Source organism: Lethenteron reissneri, chromosome 12, assembly GCF_015708825.2.
Source record: "Lethenteron reissneri isolate LAM-NWPU_2019-01 chromosome 12, ASM1570882v1, whole genome shotgun sequence".
Taxonomy (NCBI): Eukaryota; Metazoa; Chordata; class Hyperoartia; order Petromyzontiformes; family Petromyzontidae; genus Lethenteron; species Lethenteron reissneri.
In genome coordinates, this window is record NC_083790.1 from 9569456 (window position 1) to 9592918 (window position 23463).

General features: G+C 46.8%; 2 protein-coding genes across 7 annotated transcripts in view; both read right to left on the bottom strand.

The window, feature by feature from the left end:
* LOC133341875 (pre-B-cell leukemia transcription factor 1-like) overlaps nucleotides 1-23463 on the bottom strand; it is an 801687-nt gene that overhangs the window by 424342 nt on the left and 353882 nt on the right. The window lies entirely within an intron of this gene.
* The window catches only part of MVB12B (multivesicular body subunit 12B), a 116980-nt gene that overhangs the window by 80597 nt on the left and 12920 nt on the right, over nucleotides 1-23463 (bottom strand). For all 6 annotated transcript variants that reach the window (XM_061550681.1, XM_061550679.1, XM_061550683.1 and 3 more), the window contains 3 exons: nucleotides 19460-19556; nucleotides 3469-3598; nucleotides 2403-2534 (listed from right to left, as the gene is read on the bottom strand). In XM_061550681.1, coding sequence (XP_061406665.1) covers nucleotides 2403-2534; nucleotides 3469-3598; nucleotides 19460-19556 — 359 coding nt within the window. The remainder of the gene's footprint in view (nucleotides 1-2402; nucleotides 2535-3468; nucleotides 3599-19459; nucleotides 19557-23463) is intronic.

Below are 23463 nucleotides of genomic sequence, written 5' to 3' on the forward strand. Positions count from 1 at the left end.
TAACTTTGCAGCAACAACACAAACATTATCTCTCTTGCAACGACCACATCGCACATAGCACCTCGCAGCACAATACACCAAAAAAATATATATTTTTTTTCAATTAAGCCCATCGCACAAGGTAACCCACGAGATAATACAGCGCAAGATACCCGACGCTCCCGAGTTAATAATTAACTTCGCCATCAAGATAACAACTCCATGCCGCAGCGCACACACACAATTTGACACTCAGCAATACAGCAGACTCTCCGTCCATTCTCAGCACACGCACACACTTATATTGACACCAAGCAACAAGCAGATAGCGCGTTCATCGTTATTACACACACATACACACAGTCCGAACCGCGCTCCGCACAATCGAGTCATGAGAGAAAAAAACAAAATCGCCCCCCCCGGCCCTCGAAAGATGGGTGAGGTGTGTGTTAAGGCCGGGTGCGTATCGTTACGACTCGCCCGGGGCTGCAGCAAGAAGAGGACGGCAGGGTGGCAACTTGAGACGCCTCGCAGAACTCGTTCGGCGACTTGACTGCTCCGTTGTCACGCATCCGAGCCAGGACGGGAAGCTCCCGCCCCAGCAGCCGCAGCATCGTCGTCCTCTCCTCGCAGCTCGTCCTCGCGCAGCAGCTCACTGCAGGCTGCTCTCCCCGAGGCACCTCCAGATGGCAGCGCAAAGCTGCGTCACCGCTGCGATGTTGAATGGCGGCGTCTCCCCGCCGCGGTGAAGACAAGATGGCGGCTTCCCGCCTTTTCTCCCCTGCCACGCCCAAGATGGCGTCTTCGTGCCACGTGGCAAATGGCGCTGGCAGCGCAGGAAAGGCGGAGGCCTGCGGATCACCCCCGGGCCTCCCCGACGCCGTCCTCGGCGTGGTGAACTCACACAGTTGCGCCAGCACGATTTTCAAGGTCTCCATCTGCGTCGCCATCTGTCTCCATCGTAAGTTGGCGTCCTCCGGCACAGACAGGTCCACCAACGCGGTGACACCTTGCTCACCCGGACCCGTACTCGTTCCAGCACGGATCTCCTCTTCCATCGCAGGCAGGTCCACCGTCTGAGGAAGGTCGTCGTCGTCTGATGATGTAGCAGATGATGGCGCAGGAATATTCTTTTTTTTTCTTCTCTCAGTTGTTTTGAGATGCCGTTTCACTTCTGACACCAGTGTAATAAAGGACTCGGACACTTCTCTCTGACTCCGTGTCCTTTATTTGGGTTCGCGTTCTCCTTCCCTCACGGCACTCCTCCTGAGACTCTCTGCCTGGCAGCTCCACGGCTGCTTTCGCTCCCGTAGCCTTCCGCGCTCCTGCAGCTCCGCTGCAGGCTCTTGGTGCAGCCCTCTGGCTGCTCTCACAGCAGCTCCACCGCTGCTCCCTGTTCCTCCGTGCTCGGTCACCGCTGGCCGGCGGTGCCGAGTCTTACCGTGTGTGGCGATCTCGCCACTCCCCAACCTCAGCCCTCCGTGGCCTCTGTGGCTATCTCGCCATCTCCAATCTCAGCCCTGCGTGGCCTCTGTGGCTATCTCGCCATCTCCAACCTCAGCTCTATCCCCAACTCTCTTCCACCCCGCTGGCTGGCGCCGTCATGAGCCCCTCAGCCACCAGGCTGAGGCACGGCGACCACCCAACGTGTTCACCACCCTTCACTCCCCCGACTGACCCAGATGGCTTCCTGTCTCCCCGCTATAACTTCTCCCCCACGTGACCCTGACTCCTCCCTCTCGGATCGTCATATCCGCCCCGCCCATTTACGCCCGCATTACAGATAGATGGAGCGACGAAATTAGTTTGTGTGCAAGTGCGGGGTGGATTGTTACATGCAAGAGAGATGGCGGCGGCTTGGGGAGGCCTTCGTCCAGCAGCGGACTGACAAACAAGCTGGGAGCGAAGTTGCTTGAGACGCGTCAATTTCTCACCTAGTTTATTTATTTCTGTGGAAGGGAACGTGGAGTGGCCAGAAACCCCCCACCCCTTACCCCCCCAACCCCCCAACCCACTTGCGGAACTGGAAGTCACTGTAACCCATTCAAAAGGCATCGGCAAAGGTTCTCCAAACTTTATGCACCCACAAAGCCACTGCCCATCCTTAACAAATATCTGCAGACCGCCGTGCAAGTCAAAAAGGTCAGAAGGTGATTTTTGTTCAACAAAACTTAAAACCATCTGCAACAGTTCCGCGGATCACTTCCCGTGTGCGGCCTTGCGGAGGAGCACCAAGCGGCCCGTGGACAGCAGATCGTAAACAACCGCACTACCGTACAGATCCACCGACCACCGTCGTCACAGCTCTGCTGACTCGGTGCCTACACGATCCACCAAGCACAACTCCCCAAAGCACTGAATTTCAGGCCCTCCATCCCGACAGAGGTGGCAAGTGAATGAGGGGGCAGTTGAGAATCACGTACCTTGGGGGCATCTTGGGTCTGGGGGAAGGCGTTGGGGTTGGCAGCTGGGGGGCGCTGGGCCCCCTGACCATGCGGAAGGGAGACTTGGGAACCCTGCCCAGCTTGAACCACAGCCCCATGCTGTTCAGCTCCCTGAAAAAAAGGTATCAAAGACAAAGATCCCCGGTATAGCCTTAACATACTTTTGGGGTAGGTGCTGCTCACAAAGGCTGGTACGGTACGCGAGGGGGTGGGTGGCCAGCACCACACCCGACCGCATTTGTCTCCCCAGTGGTGCTGTTTACACACCGCACAAGGTACTCATCACACTGGCACATACCCACCCACATTTAGTTCTAAGTATACGTACTGAATGAGAGCACAAAAAACCATCGAGTTATAATTAGGCTAATTTCCAACTAAAATATCAATGCGATTAGGTAATCATTTCTCTCCATAGCAGGGTTTGAAAGTATGTCCCTTAGTATGTGGATAATAAACGTCACTTGATGGGACATTGGAAGTAGTTCTGTGAAATCTGGTTCAGCAGGCTATTTTCTCGCCCATAGCTCTGTCGTACTCCACATTTCCAAATGCACATGACTTGGTGATGCTGCGTTGGCAATGATGCAAAAGCACAAATAACAAAAAACCTCAACACGTTCGTCAATAACACTGCAGGGCCTTAAAACGAAAAGAATAGAATAGGTGATTTTTCACAGCAATTGCCCTATTTCATATCACAAACAGAGAGAGGCCTAAGTGTGCGTGGCTAACAGTTGGTGACGGCAACATGAGGCCTGATACGCAGTAAATTACAACAATATTTTCTGGTGGACCTTTTTTTTTTATTGGCATATGTAGGTTACTCCTGTTCCAAACAAGGGCCATTGCTCGAAACGCCGCCGATTGTACACAGTGTCATCGGAAAACAAGTTGAGTTGTTTTCATGTTCGCAAACGATATAATGAATCTCAAAGCAGTCGGCGCAACCCCGTCGACCCACTCTGTACAGCCAGCTCGCGTACGGAGCGGCGGATAGCGTGAGTGTGCCCAGCTGGCGCCCCGTGCCCCGTGCCCCCCGTACCCGATGAAGGTGTAGTGCGGCGGGGGCTGGCGCGCCCGCCCGTTGACCTTGACGTCGCAGACGGCGACCTCCGTGGAGTCGCGCGGGATCAGCTTCACGCACAGGCGCTTCTTCTGCAGCGCAGGCTCCTCTGCGCGGTGCCACACGCACAGATACAAAGATGCACTAAGACAAAGGTCCCCCGTGTAGTCTCTAACACACACACAGTTGGGGCGAGCGCTGCTAGCAAGCGCCTCTCACGCTCGGCAGGGGAGGGGGGGTAGTGACCGGGTACAGCCACCTTAGTCTCTCCCGCGTTCGTGTCGACACACTGCACCAGGCACTCGTTTCAGGCCGAGTTGACCTAGAGAAGGTCCAAAACCAGTTCAGATATCGTTCGTAACCAATGTTGATTGTGGCCAGGAATAGAACACAGGCAACGCTGGGTTGGCAGCGCAGTAGTGCGCTAACCACTGCACTACCGCGATCCAATCACATGCTCACTTCACCACTGTTGGCATTATTCGTTGGGTTTCTGGTTATAAGTAGGAGAAACAACTCGGCGAATTCGTATATAGTGAGCCACCATCGCGTGTTCCAAAACAGTATTGTTTCTGTTTAGCAGCTTCTCCTGGTGTTGTGTACTGTGATTTATGGGTTGTTGTTGCATTAGTGTCCTTACCACAGCCGTCTACAATTGGTTGGAATTTAAAACCTATTCTCAACATCCTTAATACATTCGTTTGACTCCCTAGAAACTAAGTATTCATCTTTATCCTGTCCGTGCATTGGAATGTGTTTTGTGGAAGGACATACACATTATTTATCTGTCCCATCAATTTTCCAAAACAATGTTTCGTCGAAAAAGGGAACTGCAATGCGAATGTACGAAAGGCGAGCATCGGTGGGGATTCAACTATCATACGAATGTGACACCCCACTACCACCCAGGCAAGCAAGGTACCTGCAGGATGTAGGTCAGCGGTCGGGAACCTATGGCTCGCGAGCCATATATGGCTCTTCCGGTGACGGCATATGGCTCCCAGACAATTTTGAGGTGAAAAAAATAATAATAATAATAAAATAAAAATATAATCAGTTTGGAACTTGTGATATTGTTTAATAATACTGTGTCATTTTAAAATAAACAAATTAGTTTTGAAGATTAAATTTCTCGGGTCACGGGTCCCGTGACCAGAAGTGGCAAGACATATGTAATTTATTATACGTTAAAAATACTATATGGCTGTCAATGAAATATATTGAGAAATATTTGGCTTTTATGGCTCTCCCAGTCAAAAAGGTTCCCGACCCCTGATGTAGGTTATACTGGTAGGAACCTCCTGGTTACACCAGCCCACAGGGGATTATTGTGTCCGCGTGCAGGGAGGGGCTGGGTGGGGAGAGAGGGGCTGGGTGGGGAGGGGAGGGTGGGGAGGGGCTGGGTGTGGTGGGGCTGGGTGGGGAGGGGCTGGGTGGGGAGGGGCTGGGTGGGGAGGGTGGGGAGGGGCGGGTGGGAAAGGTGGGGGGGGGCTGGGTGGGGAGGGTGGGGCTGGAGAGGGTGGGGCTGGGAGGGGTGGGGCTGGGTGGGGAGGGGCTGGTTACCCCGTGGTGCCCTTATAAAACTCCACGTTTAACCTACTTACACCGGCTTGTGCCCGCCCTCACAGTCGGGAATATTTGCGGAATACACCACGCCGCCGTTGACCCTGGCCATTGACCGTGCAACCCAACGTTCCTACCAGCTCACTCCGCAGGAATGTGTTTTCCGACCTAATCATGGAAAGGTCCAGCATTCCACTTGAATACTCATTCCATCCCATACCCAACAAAACTCTTTAAAATCGATCTGATCAAACATCCCATTCAATGCAGGAGGACCCCTTCACAAAATAATTTTGTTACTCAGTCAGGTGTTCGGAGATAAATTATATTATGACTACAATGCAAACGCAGTGATGAGTAAGTGTGTGCGCCCCTCACAATCGGAAGGTTACGAGTTCAAATCTTGGTTGGGTGTCGACTCGGCCGGCCCATCATCCCTCTGAAGTCGAGAAAATGAGTACCATTTTAAAACGTAAATCAACAATGGTTGCCCTAAGGAGAGACTCTCTCCTGCCATAGGAACGTGGAGTTTTCACCACTGGTGCTGGGCTGGGAACAGAAGATGAACATTGCCTCAATGCTCGTTTGAGCAGGAAGTGAGTCAGCCGAGTTTGATTGCTGGTCGTAAATAACATCAATGACAGATGGCATCAATGTCTGTCCTGGTTCATCCCTAGTTAAACTCAGCCGTAAATGAGTAGCCGGTGTGGTATATGAACATTTATGAATGGAAAGACCAAGGTGGTCAGGCACGGTGCTGTCCCCAGCACCGCCTATTGTTCACGCCGGCCTTAGCAAGTGCTCTCTAACAGCACTTGACGTTGCAGCTTACCAAGCCAAATATATCTCGCATTAATTTTGTTTACATATCTGTTGCCATGAATAAAGTGGCCTCCACTATGGGAATTTGAAGCTTGCTCCGCTGCCTTAGCAACTGCCCCAATGTTAATTCTAGCAGACACACTCTGACAAGTTCAACTCCCGGTCCTGGATCAAATAAGCCCATCATTTCCTTGGAGCCGATTAAATTATTACCACTGTCAACAACGGTTGTCCTATGGGATGACTGCAAGAACGTTGAATTTCAACCGGTGGCTAGTTTTTCCATTCCACGTCACCACCCGCTTAAACTAAGCGCCGCTGGCAGATGACGTGCACGTGCCAATGCGCCGACCGCCAAAGTTGGAAGAAAAAAAAAGACACCTTGAGTAAAAAAAAAAACACCCGGCGACATATAAGCTGGGCGATGTGCATTTCGCGACAGCCATTTACCAACAACGATGAAACGCTGACGTCCGTTTGAATATTTCCCGTAAGCTGGTGTGACGCACGCAAAGGTGGAAGAAAAAAACCATCACAAACAAGCCTACGGTAGCGGCCCACCGAGGCCATCGGCTAGGGTACACACCGTCTAAGTACCGGACGTGAGCCGACGTTTGCGACGGGTGAGAGTAAACACATTCATCTTTCCACAGTTAGGGTCCGCGATATAGTCAAGGGCACAGCGACGCGAGCGCGCGTGGGGCCGTCGCGTCAACAGCACAGGTGGCGGTGCGTGGGCCGCGCCGTCGCGTGCAGAGCACGTGACCTTGTCGAGGAAGCTCAAAATAATCACGCGGGCGTCACCGCAGAGGATACACAAATCTAAATAAGCACACCATTTTGTCTCTTTTATAAATCCGTCTCTGCGCGTTAAAAGAAACAAAACGGATTTCTTGCACAACTCATCAGCCGTCACAGCCTTCCGGGAGTCCATAATTTCGGCAGAATTATTTCCAGACAAGCACCCTCTGTACCGGTTTTGACGTAGTGTATCATCAAGCAAGCCTGACTCTGCCGATAAGAAACTGCATGTCAAAACCGGCCCAGAGTTCGGGTTAACTGAAATGAAATACTCCCAGAAGGCCATGCAGCTGATGGGTTGTGTAAGAAATACATTTGTTTTTTCATATGGAGAGATGGATACATGAGAAAGACATATTGTCCGATTATATATTTTGTCGAAAAGTAGAAGCCTGTCAAGCAAGTAGACTGCTGGGGTCAGCTTCATAAAACAACTGAAGTACAAAATGCCCCCCTTAGCTCCTATTTAAATCAGTGTCTTTTCAGGGAAATTTTCATTTAAGGGGTCTGGCATAACTGCCCACTGAGGGTTTGTGTGGGAGTTCACAAACGAACTCGACCAAAAAAATCGCCAGTGCCATACGCGGGCCACGATTCACTGCTGCCACTGTTGCCAGGCGTGTGTGCGAGTGTGTCGTTCGCAAAAAAGAAAACACACTGTGCGAATCTGGGTTTTTTGGAAGCCCACTATTAAGCCGGGTGCTCAACGGTAATGAGTTGATGGTCTCGGCCTGGTCACAAATGCTCGGATAAATAAAATCCATCGCATGTGATTTGGTTTTTTTTCTTCAAGCCGCCACGTTCAAACTCTCAAAATTACAAACGCCAGGTTTACTGTCAAGCAATAAACATATCTGTGAGCAGCAGGGTGTGAGAGAACCACACCCCGATTGTGACTTTCTTGTCATTCAAAGTCCCCATTACCGGATGGGATTGGCTGCTCAGATTTTCTTTCTCCATGAGCTTAAATTCTGCACCTCTTCTCTATTCCCAGCCACTGTCCTCGTATCTTGATCCGCCGTAGCCTCCCATCTCACTCTCGGTCTCCCTCTCCCCGTTCTGCGCTGCACCGATGGCAGCTCCACAGCCCTTTTAGACGATGGGTCTCTATGTGAGTCTGTGGGTCTCTAATCTCCACAGCCCTTATAGTTGCATATTCGTTGTCCCTTCTCAACAGGTAGCCAAACCATCTCACCTCCTTCACCTTCTCGAGAATATCAGTTAAAAAAAAAAACCTGCTAAGGCTCCAAATTCTGCATCACCCCTCTTTTCGCTTTGAGATATTCCCAAACATTCTTCTCACATTCTCATCTCTGTCCTGGCAAGCAATCTCTTTCTCCTCCTTCCTGACTTCATTCTTTGTGTCACCGTTTCTGCACCGTGTACCAGCACTAATCACGTCACTCTTCCAGAGTGATCGTTTCACTGTTTACAGTATTTGGCTGCTATACATTTCCACGTGATAAGCCACTCCATGGAGCTATCATGTGCCCAGCTGGCTTCTGAAACACATTCCTGCGGAGGGAGCTGGTAGGAACGTCGGGTTGCTCGGTCAATGGCCAGGGTCAATGGCGGCGTGGTGTATTCCGCAAATATGCCCGACTGTGAGGGCGGGCACAAGCCGGCGTGAGTAGGTTAAACGTTGAGTTTTATAAGGGCACCACGGGGTGACCAGCCCCTCCCCACCCAGCCCCACCCCTCCCACCCCCCACCCAGCCCCACCCTCCCCACCCAGCCCCTCCCCACCCAGCCCCACCCTCCCCACCCAGCCCCACCCCTCCCACCCCCCACCCAGCCACACCCTCCCCACCCCTCCCATTTTTGGATGCACGACAGACGGACGGACACAATAATCCCCTGTGGGCTGGTGTAACCAGGAGGTTCCTACCAGTAAAAGAACTACATAGCTCAGTGAGCCTTACCTGGTAATACAATACATTTTCCCTTCCAGTCTCTCTGGCATCATTGCATCAAATACAACTCCTGAACCCCCTCAATACATGTAATCTGTCCTGCTTCAACAAATCACTCACTATTGCACCTCAAATACTTTAAATGACTGACCTCCGAGTGAATAAAAATGTCTCTTGAAGGAACCTCATAATAAGTTCTGCGATATCTGCTTCTTTGGCCCATTCTCTAGCACACGGGGTGAGGCACTGCTCCAAAATGTATACTTGGTGTCGTGACATGACACTTACAGCACCTTTGGAATAGAAACTGTGAAAAAATAAGACAAACTAATAACACGAGACTGATTTTGTTTCATTCAAACTAATATATCTAAATCGGCTTAACCAGGACAAGGAAGTAACGGTGTGAACAGGATGGATGAGGGCAGACAATGCAGCTTCTTTCACTTTTCTTGACTATGAATTCCAATGTGCTGGAATTGGTATGAAAGTGGACAGGGGACATACAAACATACTCTTTGGGTTCTTTCGGTAAAGTCACGTAGGTGAAAATAAATAAATAAAAGATTTAAAATGTTAAAATAACGAAATCACGACGTTTCGGAGGCAACACAAGCTTCCGTCATCAGGTGGGACAACCACAGTAAAAAAACATTTGCTGTGGTTGTAAAAATTATTTTGCTGCGGTTGTCCCACCTGATGACGGAAGCTTGTGTTGCCTCTGAAACGTCGTGATTTAGTTATTCCTTTATTTTTTTTTCACCTACGTGACTTTACCAAAAGAACCAAAGAGTACGGATCCTTGCAGTCACAAAAACTTCAAATCTAGATATACAAACAATGAATGTTACCAAGGCAGCCATTTTAATGGACAGGTTACTGAGACACATAATTGAATGGATAGGTGACAGACGGACATATGAATGGACAGTTAACAGACAAACAATGAATGGACAGGTTACTGGTGAAGACATTCCAATGGACAGGTGACAGACAGAAACAATGGACAGGTTACCGAGACATACAATCCAGAAGTGGGACACTTTATCAGCAGACCCTGGAGATATGGTTTTGCCTCTGCAGCAATTATGGAATGTGGCATGGGGAAGGCAGAAAGGGCGAGATGTCGTGGCATCGATGACTGGCATGAGCTATAATGATGACCTCATGATTTGTGAATAAATAAAAGCTATGCCCAGAAAAAAATTAAAGTTCTCCCAATAGTTCCCCAGTAGAAGATATAATAATCAATCTCAGTTGTACTTCACCTGCTTAAATAAATCACAATTAACCGAATTACATTTTGATTTAAAGCTTTCGTGACTGCAGGGATTCATATTCTTGGTTCTTTCGGTAAAGTCACGTAGAAGGGAAACAATAAAATAATAAAAAATATAAAAAATAAAATTCTCACGACGTTTTGATTGCAACATAAGCAATCATCAGGTGTGAAAACCACAGCAAGAAAATTTAAAAAGTGGCGTTTTTTCTGAACGAAAAAAACGCCACTTTTTTCAAATTTCTTAACGAAAAAAAACGCCACTTTTTTCATTTTTTCTTGCTGTGGTTTTCACACCTGATGACGATTGCTTGTGTTGCAATCAAAACAGTCGTGAGAATTTTATTGTTTTATATTTGTATTATTTTATTGTTTCCCTTCTACGTGACTTTACCGAAAGAACCAAGAATATATAACCGAATTACATTAAAGGAAAGGTAGGTTTGTTTTAGTTTATGAGATTGCTCCCTTTTGCAAGTGTTGCATTGATAAACGCTGATACACACGAAGAAATCATGTATTTGCGCATATATCACATCTATACGCTTTCACAGACATACAAGCAATCATTAATATAATGGTCCTCTTTACCGTCACAAAAATGTCCTCGTGTGATTAACAACTTGCTTCGCAGCTTTAGCAAAGCCATTACTTAAAACTTGAACAAAATAATCGTGCAGTAATTACAGCTTTCTGAAAATTAATCTTCAACAGCAAGGTAGGGGTTTTTTTTCTGATAAATGTGTTCAATGTTGCTCTGCCAGATGCTTAAGCGGACAGATTAATTTGCCGCGCATTATCAGAGCGTTCTCCAAATTCAGTGACACACACAGATATTGCCTTTGCAAATTTCCGATACACTTCCATCATCTGCACAAAAATAGTCTCACCATTAAACAATCATTACATCCAATTACGCAGACGTGTACAATTGTATTTGATGACTGTCAAATGCCAAGCTTCTCAAATGGGCAATAAGATTTATAAAAGTCAAAAGCACCTCTGCGCAAATGAGCAATGGTGCAGTGTTCTTAGGTTTTTTTCGGTAAAGTCACGTAGGTTAACAATTTAAATTAATAAAAGTTAAATAAAATAAAATAAAAAATTACGACGTTTCTGAAGCAACACAAGCCTCCGTCTTCAGGTGGAACCGTCACAGCCACGACAGCTGTATCAAGTAAATGAGAGATCACAAGAAATACCACCCCGTATATATAATGGTTGAGGGGGGGGAAGGGCCAGGAACGGCACACTTTTTATTAATATGGTAAGGTGAGGCTTAAGACTAAGAATAGAATGCATAACAAAGGACTGAGCCTTTGTTATGGAGAGGTGCGGTTTGTAACTAACACCTAGCATACATAACAAAAGTGTGAAAAAAGAAAGCAAGTAAAAACTAAAACTGATAAAACAACAAACTGGCTGTCTATCAATAACCTGTAATAGTTGTCTGTCAAATAAGATGGTCCAAATAAGTGTAGTTACATCTTTTTTGCATGGTTAATCACATCTTTTTTATTTTGTTTTATTTTACTTTTATTAATTTAAATTTTTTACCTACATGACTTTACCGAAAAAACCTAAGAATATGAATCCTTGCAGTCACGAAAGCGTCAAATCTAGAATGGTGCAGTGCTCACCTTAATATCTTTATTGGTGGCTCTGAGCTCGTGGTGGAAAGTCCACATTCCCAAAATGAGGAGGGGGGGGGGGTGTTTTCATACTAAACGAAACATTTTTGTTTTATTATACCAGGTTAGGCCCACTGAGCTTTATAGCTCTTTTTCAGAACCAACCTGGCCACAAATTGTTGCTCAACAAAGTGGCTTATCACGTGGAAAATTATAGCAGCCAAAGAACGCGTGTTTCTAAATGTGGAGGGAAAACCCAGTGGACCCGGTGGAAAATCCACGCAACCACGGGGGGAGGGGGGGGACATGCAAACTCCAAATATACAGGCGTCAGGGTCAGGATTGAACCCACGACCCCCTGTATACCAGGCGAGACAGTTAACATCTCGCCACCATGGCACCGAAGCAACCACCAAAATAAAGCAACACCGTAAAGGTGCATTCCCAAATTTTCATAAAAATCTGAAAAATCCTGAAATCAGGCCCAGATATGAAGTTTTTGGTAAACCGAAAAAAAAATTGTACGCTTGGATTGACACTAAAGTAAGATGTCACGTAAAATGACACCGCTTGTATTCTGTCATTTCCCCAAATGATTGGTATCAGCCGACTTCACTGTTAACAGAGTGAAGAAACTGTGCTGATGCTGCTGCATTGGCAGTGGTGTGCAAGAACAATTCACAAAAACAACTCGCATTCATCAATAACATTGCGGCCTTATAACAAAATACATATTAGGTGACGTTTTGGACAATGAACCAACATCATAGCACAAATATGTTAGACTAATAAATCACATAAACAATCCAAAACATCTGAGATAAGATCCAAAATGTCCCTTAAAAATCTAGTTTTTTAAATCTGAATGTCATCCCTATGTATATAGCTATACATTTTTTGCACTTAAAAATTCAAAACAGACATCCTATTAGGATGCATTTTGGTGAAACCTGGCAATCTAATTATCCTCAAGTCTCTCATTATACAAAGTTAATAACTGCCAGAAATACAACTATTCTACAATGCATTGATGCACTCGTTTAGAGCAATTCATTACAATCCCATCAAACATTTGCAAATAAGCTCGTACACACACCACCAACTTAAAACTATCCTTCACGTCCCAATTTAAAGCCTAATAGATTTTCAACAATATTTCTCGAGGATCTTGCCACGTGAGATGTTTACCCAATCATTTTGTTTGGGGGGGGTTGGACTGGAGTGCCCAGAGAAAACCCACACATGTGTAAGGATAACAATGCGCACATGGTACAAAAAGGTTCCATAGTAAGATTCCTTTCAACTGGAACTTTGTTTCCCCTATTTACATTTGTATGCGGAATGCGTTCGACGGTGGTTTCATAAATGACATATCATCCACCAAACCACCACCAAACCGCTGCTACACAGACGTGCGTCATCATGGTGACATTTACATTACGTCCGCAATCCCTGGACCTGAAATACAGGGTGGATCAAAATTTGACTGCAGTAACCTTGAACTTTTTACAGACAGAGGGGCACCACAGTGACAAGATGTTAAGTGCCTTGCTCGGTAAACAAGAGGTCGTGGGTTCCATCCAGACCCCGACGCATGTTGTAAATTTGGAGTTTGCATGTTCTCCCCGTGGTAGCGTGGATTTTTCTCCAGATCATTCAGTTTTTCCCTCCACATTTAGAAACATGCGTTTAGAGTATTTGGCTGCTATATATTTCCACATAATAAGCAACTTTGTTGAGCTATCATTTGTTTCTTCTGAAAAAAAGAACTATATAAGTCAGTTAGCCTTACCTGATAATAATTAAAATATTTAAAAACATTGTTTAGTTTAACTAATTTCACAGGTGACCGTGAGAAACGTTTGGATGGACAGCTTACTGGGAACAGACATTTCATTGACCGTGTTAACCATGAAAACTTGGGAATTTGTGTGTGGTGAAGAACAACACTTGACTGCAGTTACGCTTGCATACATCGAGTAGACAACCACTGCAGCGGCACAGCTGGGCGCACGCTTACATACTCGAAATACAATTACAGCGGCATTCTAAATATATATGCAGCACTAAGAAGTGATGAAAACACGCAAGCCCGAAGAAACCAGTCTGGTAGCTGTGGCTGGCGACATGGGCAGAACACGCAGCGATAAACAATTAATTTTGTTACCACTGTGCAACTACCATAACACCTTAAAAGCTAACTTAAACTCTCTCTTTCATTTATCTTTCTTAACATTGAAGCAGGAAAGGGCCTATCAAGAGAGACCACTGTTTACAAGGAAGGCCTGGCAGAAAAGAGGAGGATTCCAATAGTTTTTGTAGTTTAGTTGCCTTAATTTTATAATATGTTGTTCTGGGCTTTTAATATCACCACTCAATTATATACTCTTGCGAATCGCGTCACGGGCTTTTAATGGTTTACTTTAAAGCCTACAGGGTGTTCCCGTAACACCCTCTACTCATACAAATCAGAAGCAATTGACATTTCACATCTGCTCAAACCGGCTTAATTACAAAGCCTCGTCCATTCAATCTGTGTGCTTTATAACCCAGCAGTCCACTGAATCTCTTTCAAGGGAGACTTGGGTCAAGCCCACCACTCATCAGGAAAGTCTTTGGGACATACAAGGACCGGCAGAGGAGGACCCTCGATTCAGGACCACGAGCAGGGCATGGCATTCGCGTGACTTCATTTAAACTGGGCCAGCCGTCCCGGATGGAAAATAACAAAACCTTGAGCACCGGTCATCGTTGCCTTGGGGACCGGTAAACAAAGAGCGGAATGGCAGCTTATGAGCACACTGCACGGATCAGTGTGCACATACTAGAGGACTGAAGTCACGGGAGATGTTATTGCCAAATGTGCAGCGTCAAGCGAAAAACTGCCCTGAAGTCCTTTTTTTTTATAAAACTTTGCCAGCGGTTTGTGGCTCTCCTTGCCGTAATCCGTGCCGGGCAGGCACCAGGCACGTCAGGCTTCTTTGCCGAGATCGGGCTCTCGTCTTTCACTTCCGCTGCGGGAAATATTATCTACAAAAGAAGCAAGGGTGGCATGACACTTGAAAGGCAAAGCCGGACGCGGCCGGGTCGCTCGGGATCGCCGTGGCCACGTGTAAGAGCACCGAGCCAGCACCGCCGAGGCCCTGGGTTTGAATGCCGGGAAGCGGCCACCTGAGAACAGATCGGGTTTCTTACGTGCAGCAAGTTGCACCGTCTCAGCATGAACAACCATTGGCTGCAAGCACATTAGAGCTTGTTGATATGTTGCGGATTCACAAACCGTGGAAATATTGGGGGGGGAGGGGTGGTCAGGAGAGAAGGGGGACAAATCCATGGGAACTATCCATACCCATGTAATACGTTTCTATGGGGATTCTGGTCAATAATCACCTCCTCATTTTGGGGTCAACCATCGGCACCACCAGGGACTACCACTAGGACCACCAGGACGACCACACTGAGACCACCAGGGCTACTACCACACTGGGACCACCAGGGCTACCAATGCCCAGTGTGCAAACTTCGCCTGACTCCACCCAAACCCTCAGCTCATCATCCATCATCCCTCCAGGGTAAATAAAACGAGGGCCGCATTGTGAGGAAGCCAACAACGCTTGTCCTTTGGATAGACTGACCGCCATCGTAGGATTGTGGAATTCTACCACACGCTCACGGCTCTAACAACGAGCGACGAATACTGCCTCAATACTTACTTGGACAGGAGAAAGAAAGGATGGCTACGTAGCACTTGTAGCCTCGGCTACTGCCAAGCGTCTGGCATGTACACAGGGCGGCTATGTGTCCACGGTATGACCTTTGCTAAACCCTTAGTGCACTGTGCTTCAGAGCAGCGCATGGGTAAGGAACATGGCAAGGTTGACCGGCACTGGATGGAACGGGCCCTCCCATCGAGCCCGAATGCCACGCTGGACTCCGGGGTGGAATGGGACAAGCTCCACTCTCGAGGCATTGCTGATACATTTCAACGGAGGTTCTGTCCAGCTGAAATTGGTGATGCTTAGCTATGATAAGTCGAGCATGGCCGAAGCCTACTTAGGTTAGATTTGCAAAAGATTCAAAACAAAATCCCTTTTCTATCACACAAATCTTCCATGGCAGGATCCCTGTTAAGAGTCCCATTCAAGCGAATGGAGATTCCAACACGGAAATCAGAATCTTTATTTTAGATATGAGAAATACGCTGAGTTATGAGGCTCTTTTTTGCAGATGTCCAGCATGGGCAGGAATGACCGACAATAAGATAAACAAAAGAAACGAGAAACGTAGAAGAATCACAGATCTACCGCACATTGAAAAGAAAACGTTACATTTTGGATGTGCATCTCTTTAAGCTTCGCCATAAGAGGTTGTGTGGCAGATTGGACAGAGTGATTGCCATTGCCACATTTGTTCACAACGGGGGGAAAGATCACAGGGAGTAGAGGTTGTGTAAGATGTACAACCTCTAAGAATGTCAACAAAAAAATGTACGCGTCACTGTCAGGCCATTCACACGGGATGTTTACACGTGCTATCATAGTAGCACACACACTTACAGCACAACTGTGATACAATAAATGACAGGTACAAAAGCTAGACACACATTGTAAAAGCTGTTAATGTGTACAGGGCGCAGGGCAGCATTCAGCAGTGGATTAACAAAGGGTTGAATATGAACAGCGTGTAAATGTATGCATTTGAAAAGATTGAAGATTCTTGTTCAAAAGCACAAAGTTCGCACGCCTTTGCTTGATAAGATCGGGACACGGTGACCCTGGACATTGGTGCTATTGCTAAACATAACACTACCTCACCTCCGATTGTGCAACACACGTGTGTTCTTCCGGGAACCCAGCGAACGCCAATTAAAAAATCAACTATTTTTTTATTTTATTAGGCAAGGCTCACTGAGCTAATTGGCTCTTTTGCAGAAGCTACCTAGCCACAATGATGGCTCAACGAAGTGGCTCATCACATGGAAATTCATCGCAGCCTCTATACTCTAAATGCGTGTTGATTCTAAATGCGGAGGGAAAAACCGGAGAACCCGGAGAAAAATCCACGCGACCACGGGGTGAACATGCAAACACCAAATATGCGGGCGTTAGGGTCGGGATCGGACCCACAACCTCCTGCATATCAGGCGAGGAAGTTAACATCTCGCCACCGCAGCGCCCCAATTAGCCAATGCCTCACAAAATTATTTGGCCTCGTGGCAAGAGGTGGACCGAACACGTTGTATAGGTGTTGCACAATTCAACCGCATCTGCAAACTAAATACAAAAAAAAGCGTCACTTGACCTTGCTCGCAATGTCAGGTGGACTGTGAAAGATAAGCTGCAACTTGACTTGAACACAGGGATCTATACATGTTACACTTGCACACTCTCACCTACCACCTATTATTCACATATGTGCCCCCCAGGTTTTAGTGAACAGTGGCAAAATGGTGATCACACTACTGCTGAGATTGGGGGTGACCAGAGTCCAATTCCTGGACATGCATAACATGAGTGACGAATACCTAAACTGGTCCTGCACCTTCCCTAGGTTGACTCGGTCTTAAATTAGTACCTGGTGCAGTGTATAAACATCAGTTACTGGGGAAACAAAGGTGGCCAGTGCATGATGCTCGCCACACACCGCCCCCATCTTTCGCCATACCTGTCTTAATAAGTGGTGGTTGCTGACAGCACTTGCCCCAATCGCTCTATACGGCAAGAGGGAAATCGTTGCCTTTTTGCATTGAACATTAACATGGACAGTTAGAATTAAACACAAATGACAGCCTAGTAATACAGTGGCTCTGGCATCACGTAATTAATGGGGCCACTACACAACACGGCATCCCATTATCATTACTTTTGCAGAAGGCTAATAATCCGGAAGGGCTTGAGTCAGCAAAGACGCTTGCGCATAGCGGGCTCAGTCACAAGACTGATGACAGAGGCAGTGCACGGACACAGCCCAGAGACCCTTGCGTGCGACCCACCCTATCTCTGGCAACGTCTAACGCCAGCTCAATCTGGCGAGGAGCAGATAAAACGGCCGCGCATACCCCACACACAGGGTGGGGGTGTGCATAGAGTGTCCGGCGGTTTTCCCAGTGGGATGGGTATCCTCGAAAAGATGTTCAAATGTATGGTGATAAGCAGCATTTACATACGATGACCAATGCTTCGGCTTGAATGCAAAACGTGTATTGCATTGGCGAAGGACTGTGTATGCCGGCACAGCGCACGATGGGCAGCGTGTGGTCAGGACAGCACAGGCGGTTCATTTTTAGTTGAATTAGGGGAATGTCCTGCTACTGCGTGACAGACAGCCACTAAACATCCACTCTCAATTAGGGTGCACGCATCAACACTTAGCCTCGAGCATACAATCACACAAATCAACAGGGGAAAGGGCCCCCCTGTTTATCACTATAGACCACACAGGCCAGAGCTGTTAGTGAGCATGTATTGTGCCGATACTTGCTGTTTGTATCGCGAATTATGTAACCATGATTGTAACTAACATCTGCACTGTACAATATCTGTACTGTCGCAGGTCATCCATGAAACAGAGACTAACAGCACATTGGGCCCTTCCTTCTGAAAAAAAAAAAAATTTCCCTATCTATCTTCATAAAACCCGTTAACCCAAACCCACAGCTTAAGTCTAAAATATATGTACCTCGGCTGTGTTTTGTTTCTCAGACCGTCTCATCGTGTAAAACTTCATTAAATTATTTTAAAAAACACTTCCAAGTTATTACTAATCATGTCATTATGGTACTCCAGTGATGTTGCCAGGTGTCATGAGAGCAGATTTTAACACATCGATGGAGTGACGCTACTCGAGCGATATGGTAAAAGTGCCAAATTGAGATTTCAAGATCGGTGTTTCTCATGAATGAAGCTTTCAAATTGCGTGCAACAGTCTGGAACATAACAGCCAGGTACGCATCCACATCAGCTGTTTTCGGGTTGAGTCGTCATCCGGACAGGTGGCTCAACGGTCGAGCGAGCAGCTCAGTGCGAAAGGTTGCCGAGTTCAAATCCTGGTTGGCGATCGACTCGGCCCATCATCCCTCCGGGGTCAATAAAATTAGTAACGCTGTGTGGGGGAAGTCAACTGTGGTTGTCCTATGGACAGACTCGCACACCCCGCCGTTGGAATATGGAATTCCGAGCACCTACTCAGAGCTGCAAACGGGCAAAGAGCACCGCCGCAGTGCTAATTCAAGCAGGAAATCACTGACTTCACTTCCTTTAATGGCACAGACATTACTAATACACGGGCTGTGACATATCCATAAACATTTACGAGTCTGCCATGCAGCACAGTAGCCTGTGATCATTACTTTTACGGGTTAGTGCTCCAGTCATTAATATGACCATATAAACTTACCGCATATGCATATATCTTAACAGTTATTGGGGTTGCAATTCACATTTTGCTCGAATAACTACCATTAACTTGATTACGTAATTATTTGGAAAATCGATAGGGGATAATGAGCACCTGTATTGCCCGTTGAAGAGAAACAATTCCATATTGTAACAAACGTGCGTGACCATTGAGGCCAAATCTCCGGTAACCGTGCCCCCATCATCACATCTCAGAAGCTGGATAACACACTTGGATGGGCAACCACCAGGCAAATTAGGTTGCTTGTAGAACTGCTGCGGGGCTACGCATTTGCCAGCAGAGTGTAGCAAATTGTCGCGCTGTACTCCTTACGCTTCGCACCTTCATCGGACGCAGCACGAGCCAGCGTAGTGAAGTACTTCAAAGGCCCTCAACCAGCAACGGATTGACAAACGGGCTGCGCGTGTGCAACCGGAATATTGTAAAAGTTACTCAGCTTTATGTCTTCCGGTTACACGTCCACGCTTATTACTGTACCCCCCCGGTGAGTGAGTGTGTGGCTCTGTGGCAAGTGCATGCGGCCACTAGGGCCCTCGGCGGCTCACTCGTGTCCAGGGTGTCCTGCACGGCCATAAATCCGACGGGCAGCGTCTCCTTCTCTCCCACCAGCTTCATGTCCACCACCACGTTGTCGCCATGTCCCTGCGGGTCACACGCACACGCAACCCCCGATTAACCCCGATACGGCGGCAGTAAAGCAGCACGACCTGTTAGCGAGCGCCTATTAACCCTTTCCCATTATTGGTACCGAGGCCCCCATAAGGCGATCGTGTCGCTACAGTTCTTTGCGGTGACTACAATGTCTTTAAAAACAACGGCACTACGTCTCTCTAAGCGCATTCCGAGATTCAGCTGCGAACGGGACCCCCTCCCGCACCCTGCAACTTGCAGACATCTCGGAATGGCAAAGTGTTCACGGAAATGGCATGCCACAAACGAAATCAAACGAACGCCGTTGATTTTGTACGATAATATCGTACCGAGACTGTCTGTCCTGGGCTGTCCAAAGTGAGTGGTGATGTTTCGTTTAATAATGGGGGGAGGGGGGGGGGGAAGAAAGAAAAATACTTTAACATTATGGTCTGGCCCATCATTATGGCACTCCAGTAATGTCACGGCGATATCATTACTGCAAGTTCTATGATGTGAATGACGCGAAATCAGTCGAGGGCCATGAAGGAGTACCTGCCGAGAATGTAAAATGTATTTTTCTCATTAAGGAAGCTTGAACGACCCAGGACACAGAGCATCGATATTCTTCTTGTCACGATAATACATTGATTCATCGATTAAAATCGAATCTCGTATTCAGTAAACATCCACCAACAAATTGTTTACGATGTACCTGTATGCAAATGTTACATTTCAGAAAAGCGAGCGAAGCAAGGTGTATGAATGGCACAGGGACAACTGGAAACAATACCGACGAGATGGCAGAAGAGACCAAAAATCAATTCTTCAATCGTTGAAAACTGTGACCCCAATTCGAGAAAAACCCACGGAATCATTGGGGGAGCAGGGGTGGTGAATCATTGCTTATTTTCTAAGCACTATTTATATCAAGGGTGGCACGGTCGGGTTTTTTAGAATTGAGTTTAATTGTATTTTTATATTAAACCCGATCATCTGAGATTGGGAGAAATCCGGTTTAATTGGTTCTAATTGCAGAACTGCACTTCTCAACGATGGGCTTCGTCCATTCCAAGCGAAGGAACTGACTGGCGCCCACGATTGTGGAGAAGCTCGTGTTCATCACGACCAACGTGCCCGCCGCATTCTACCACTACCCCGTGCCCGACGGCCCCGAGTACGATAGCAGCACCGACGAGGAAGCAGCCTAAGCCTATCAGAGTTTCGTATTCATTAAACCAGGTTAAAATTGTATTAAAGAAAAAACCCGATGCCTGCCGCTAGAAAGATCGGGTTTTTTCCACCCATGATTTATATTGGCATCGTCCTCTAAGGCTGGCAAAGCAAAGGAGGGGGTGGACCAGCAACACACCCTATATTTTTTTTATTTTACCAGGTAAGGCCCACTGAGCTGTATAGCTCTTTTCAGAAGCGACCTGGCCACAAATGATAGCTCAACCAAGTCGCTTATTACGTGGACATTTCTAGAAGAAAAATACTCGAAATGCATGTTTCTAAATGTGGAGGGAAAAACCCGGAGGACCCGGAGAATAATCCACACGACCACGGGGAGAACACACAAACTCCAAATATACAGGCGTCAGGGTCGGGATTGAACCCACGAACTTATGCACACCGAGCGAGGTAGTTAACATCTCGCCCATGTGGCACCGCACCCAGCCGCTGTTCCCCAGTACTGCTGTTCACACACCACACTACGGGCTAATTTAAGGCCGAGTAGTTCTTAGGATATTCCCCGGACTGGCTCCAGTACCATGTGGCAATGATGTTGCATTGCAGTACACAATGCCTGACACACACAAACATCTACCACATACCTATTTTGTTATTTATAATATACACCCACATTGAAGCTAATAATATTTTTTATTACGTATTATATAACCTAGCGTCGAATAGAACCCATATCTAAAAGGGGTCTTTGCCACTAGCATCTGGCAGCTGACCATCACTGCTTCAAGAAAACCTGACTGCGTATATGAAACGCTGTATGTTGAAACCGGTCCAGAATTTACCTGCACCGAATCAATGCTGCTGAATTATGCACTCCCAGAAGTTTAAGTGATTGTCTGCTTATCTGTTGTGTGACTAAATGTGGCTTATATGTATGTAAACACGATCATGCGTTTCTATGGAACATTATAGGTACACACAAAAAATAAGCTGCAGTATATTCTGTATCTCCACACATTGATTGTTTTCTGCTTACATTTGCTTGTATCTATACGCATGCTTGCTTGTCCGGAGAATTAATCTTAAACTGCTCCAGTAATTTGAAGGATTGAGGTGACATTGGAATGATGATATGTAGATTACGTGAACAAGTTCGAAATGACCAAAAAATGACCTTTGACCCGAATGATAATTTGGTTATCAACCCTCGCACCAGCTTATACGCTTCACCATTTACAATAAGGCGGCACGTGACAAAGGCCTCGTTTCAAAATCAAACAACGGATAGACAAGTGCCACTGGAGAGGGGTGTGTTGACACGATAGTTATTTGCTACAAATAATGTTTCTTTAAAGAAAGTTAGAAATTATTTCTACATTTCGGGAGAACTCCCGACAAGTAAATTATGACCATTACAACTCAACTGGTTTCCCACCAGCTCAACATACGCAGGCACACGCGCAGGCTGGAGAACTGAATTTGCTTGCGACCCTCTGCATCATCACTGCGCTTAGTGATGGAAGTTCGCACACTTTACCCAACTACGCTCACACTGCTGATCAACCATGGCGTACCCATACTCTTTGGTTCTTTCGGTAAAGTCACGTAGGTATAAAATAAAATAAATGTAAAAAAATACATGGCGTACCCATTAATACTGCCGGGTGGACAGAGAGGCCGCATGGAACTTAATAAACCTCCCCAAATTGTTTCAACTGCCTCGCCTGGAGATCGAACCGAGGGGCTCTGGATCGTAAGTGCAGTGTGATAACCATTCCACCACGGCAGAGTGGTTACAGCAGTATCCACTCTGTGGGGTAACTACTTCAAAGTGTTGGCCACACTCTGCAAGCAGCTTCAACATAACTCAGGCGAATATTTCAAACGCCTCTGGCTATTCACGCCCGCGTATGATCCCCCCCGCCCCCCCACCCTACTTATTTAATTGGATTTTGCAATGTCCTTTATGTGACCTTTATTTAACGAGGTGAGAGCCTAGTAGCTGGGTACGATGGCGCATGCCTCCCACCAAGAATAAAGAGGCAGGGGTTAGTGGATCGCATTGTGATGAGCGTGTACCTGAAGGAGTCTGACCTCGCTGTTAATCTACTGCAGCGTGAACAACTTCAGTCCGCATGACCCCTCCCCATGGTCCGGGTTTCCATGATTAACAACAATCAGGTGCAGCCAAGTCAGCAGCGCCCAGAATTTGCATACGAATAGAAAATATTGCTAATCACGAAAATGTGGATCACAAGGACTGGAGTTGAGAAACACTGATCTACACAGACACATTAAACTCTGTAGTGATACTCATACATCGGGACAATGTTCTACATTATGTTGAAATTATCACATCTACGGAATAAACATAAATGGTTATTGTTTGTACCGGCTTGCGCAGCTTGGACCCATCAAAACAAGACTGATAGTTTTACTATCGAATTAAACAAATTACACCGACGGGTTTTGCAAAATAAAGTCTGGGCTTTCGAGTGTCTACTCCTCCTGCCTGCAATTATAAACATCAGAGAGCACCGTTCTTTCATGTTAATCCGAGTTGGTGTTTAATAGGTCAGAGTATCCCCTAATATGCCTCCTGCTGCGTCTTGACGCCATGGAAGCACTTTTATCTTCAATTACCCTGCCAGGTTCTAAAGCGAATTGAATCAAAGATTAATATATTTATCGCGTGTACGAGAGGGCTTGTGCACGCCCACATGCA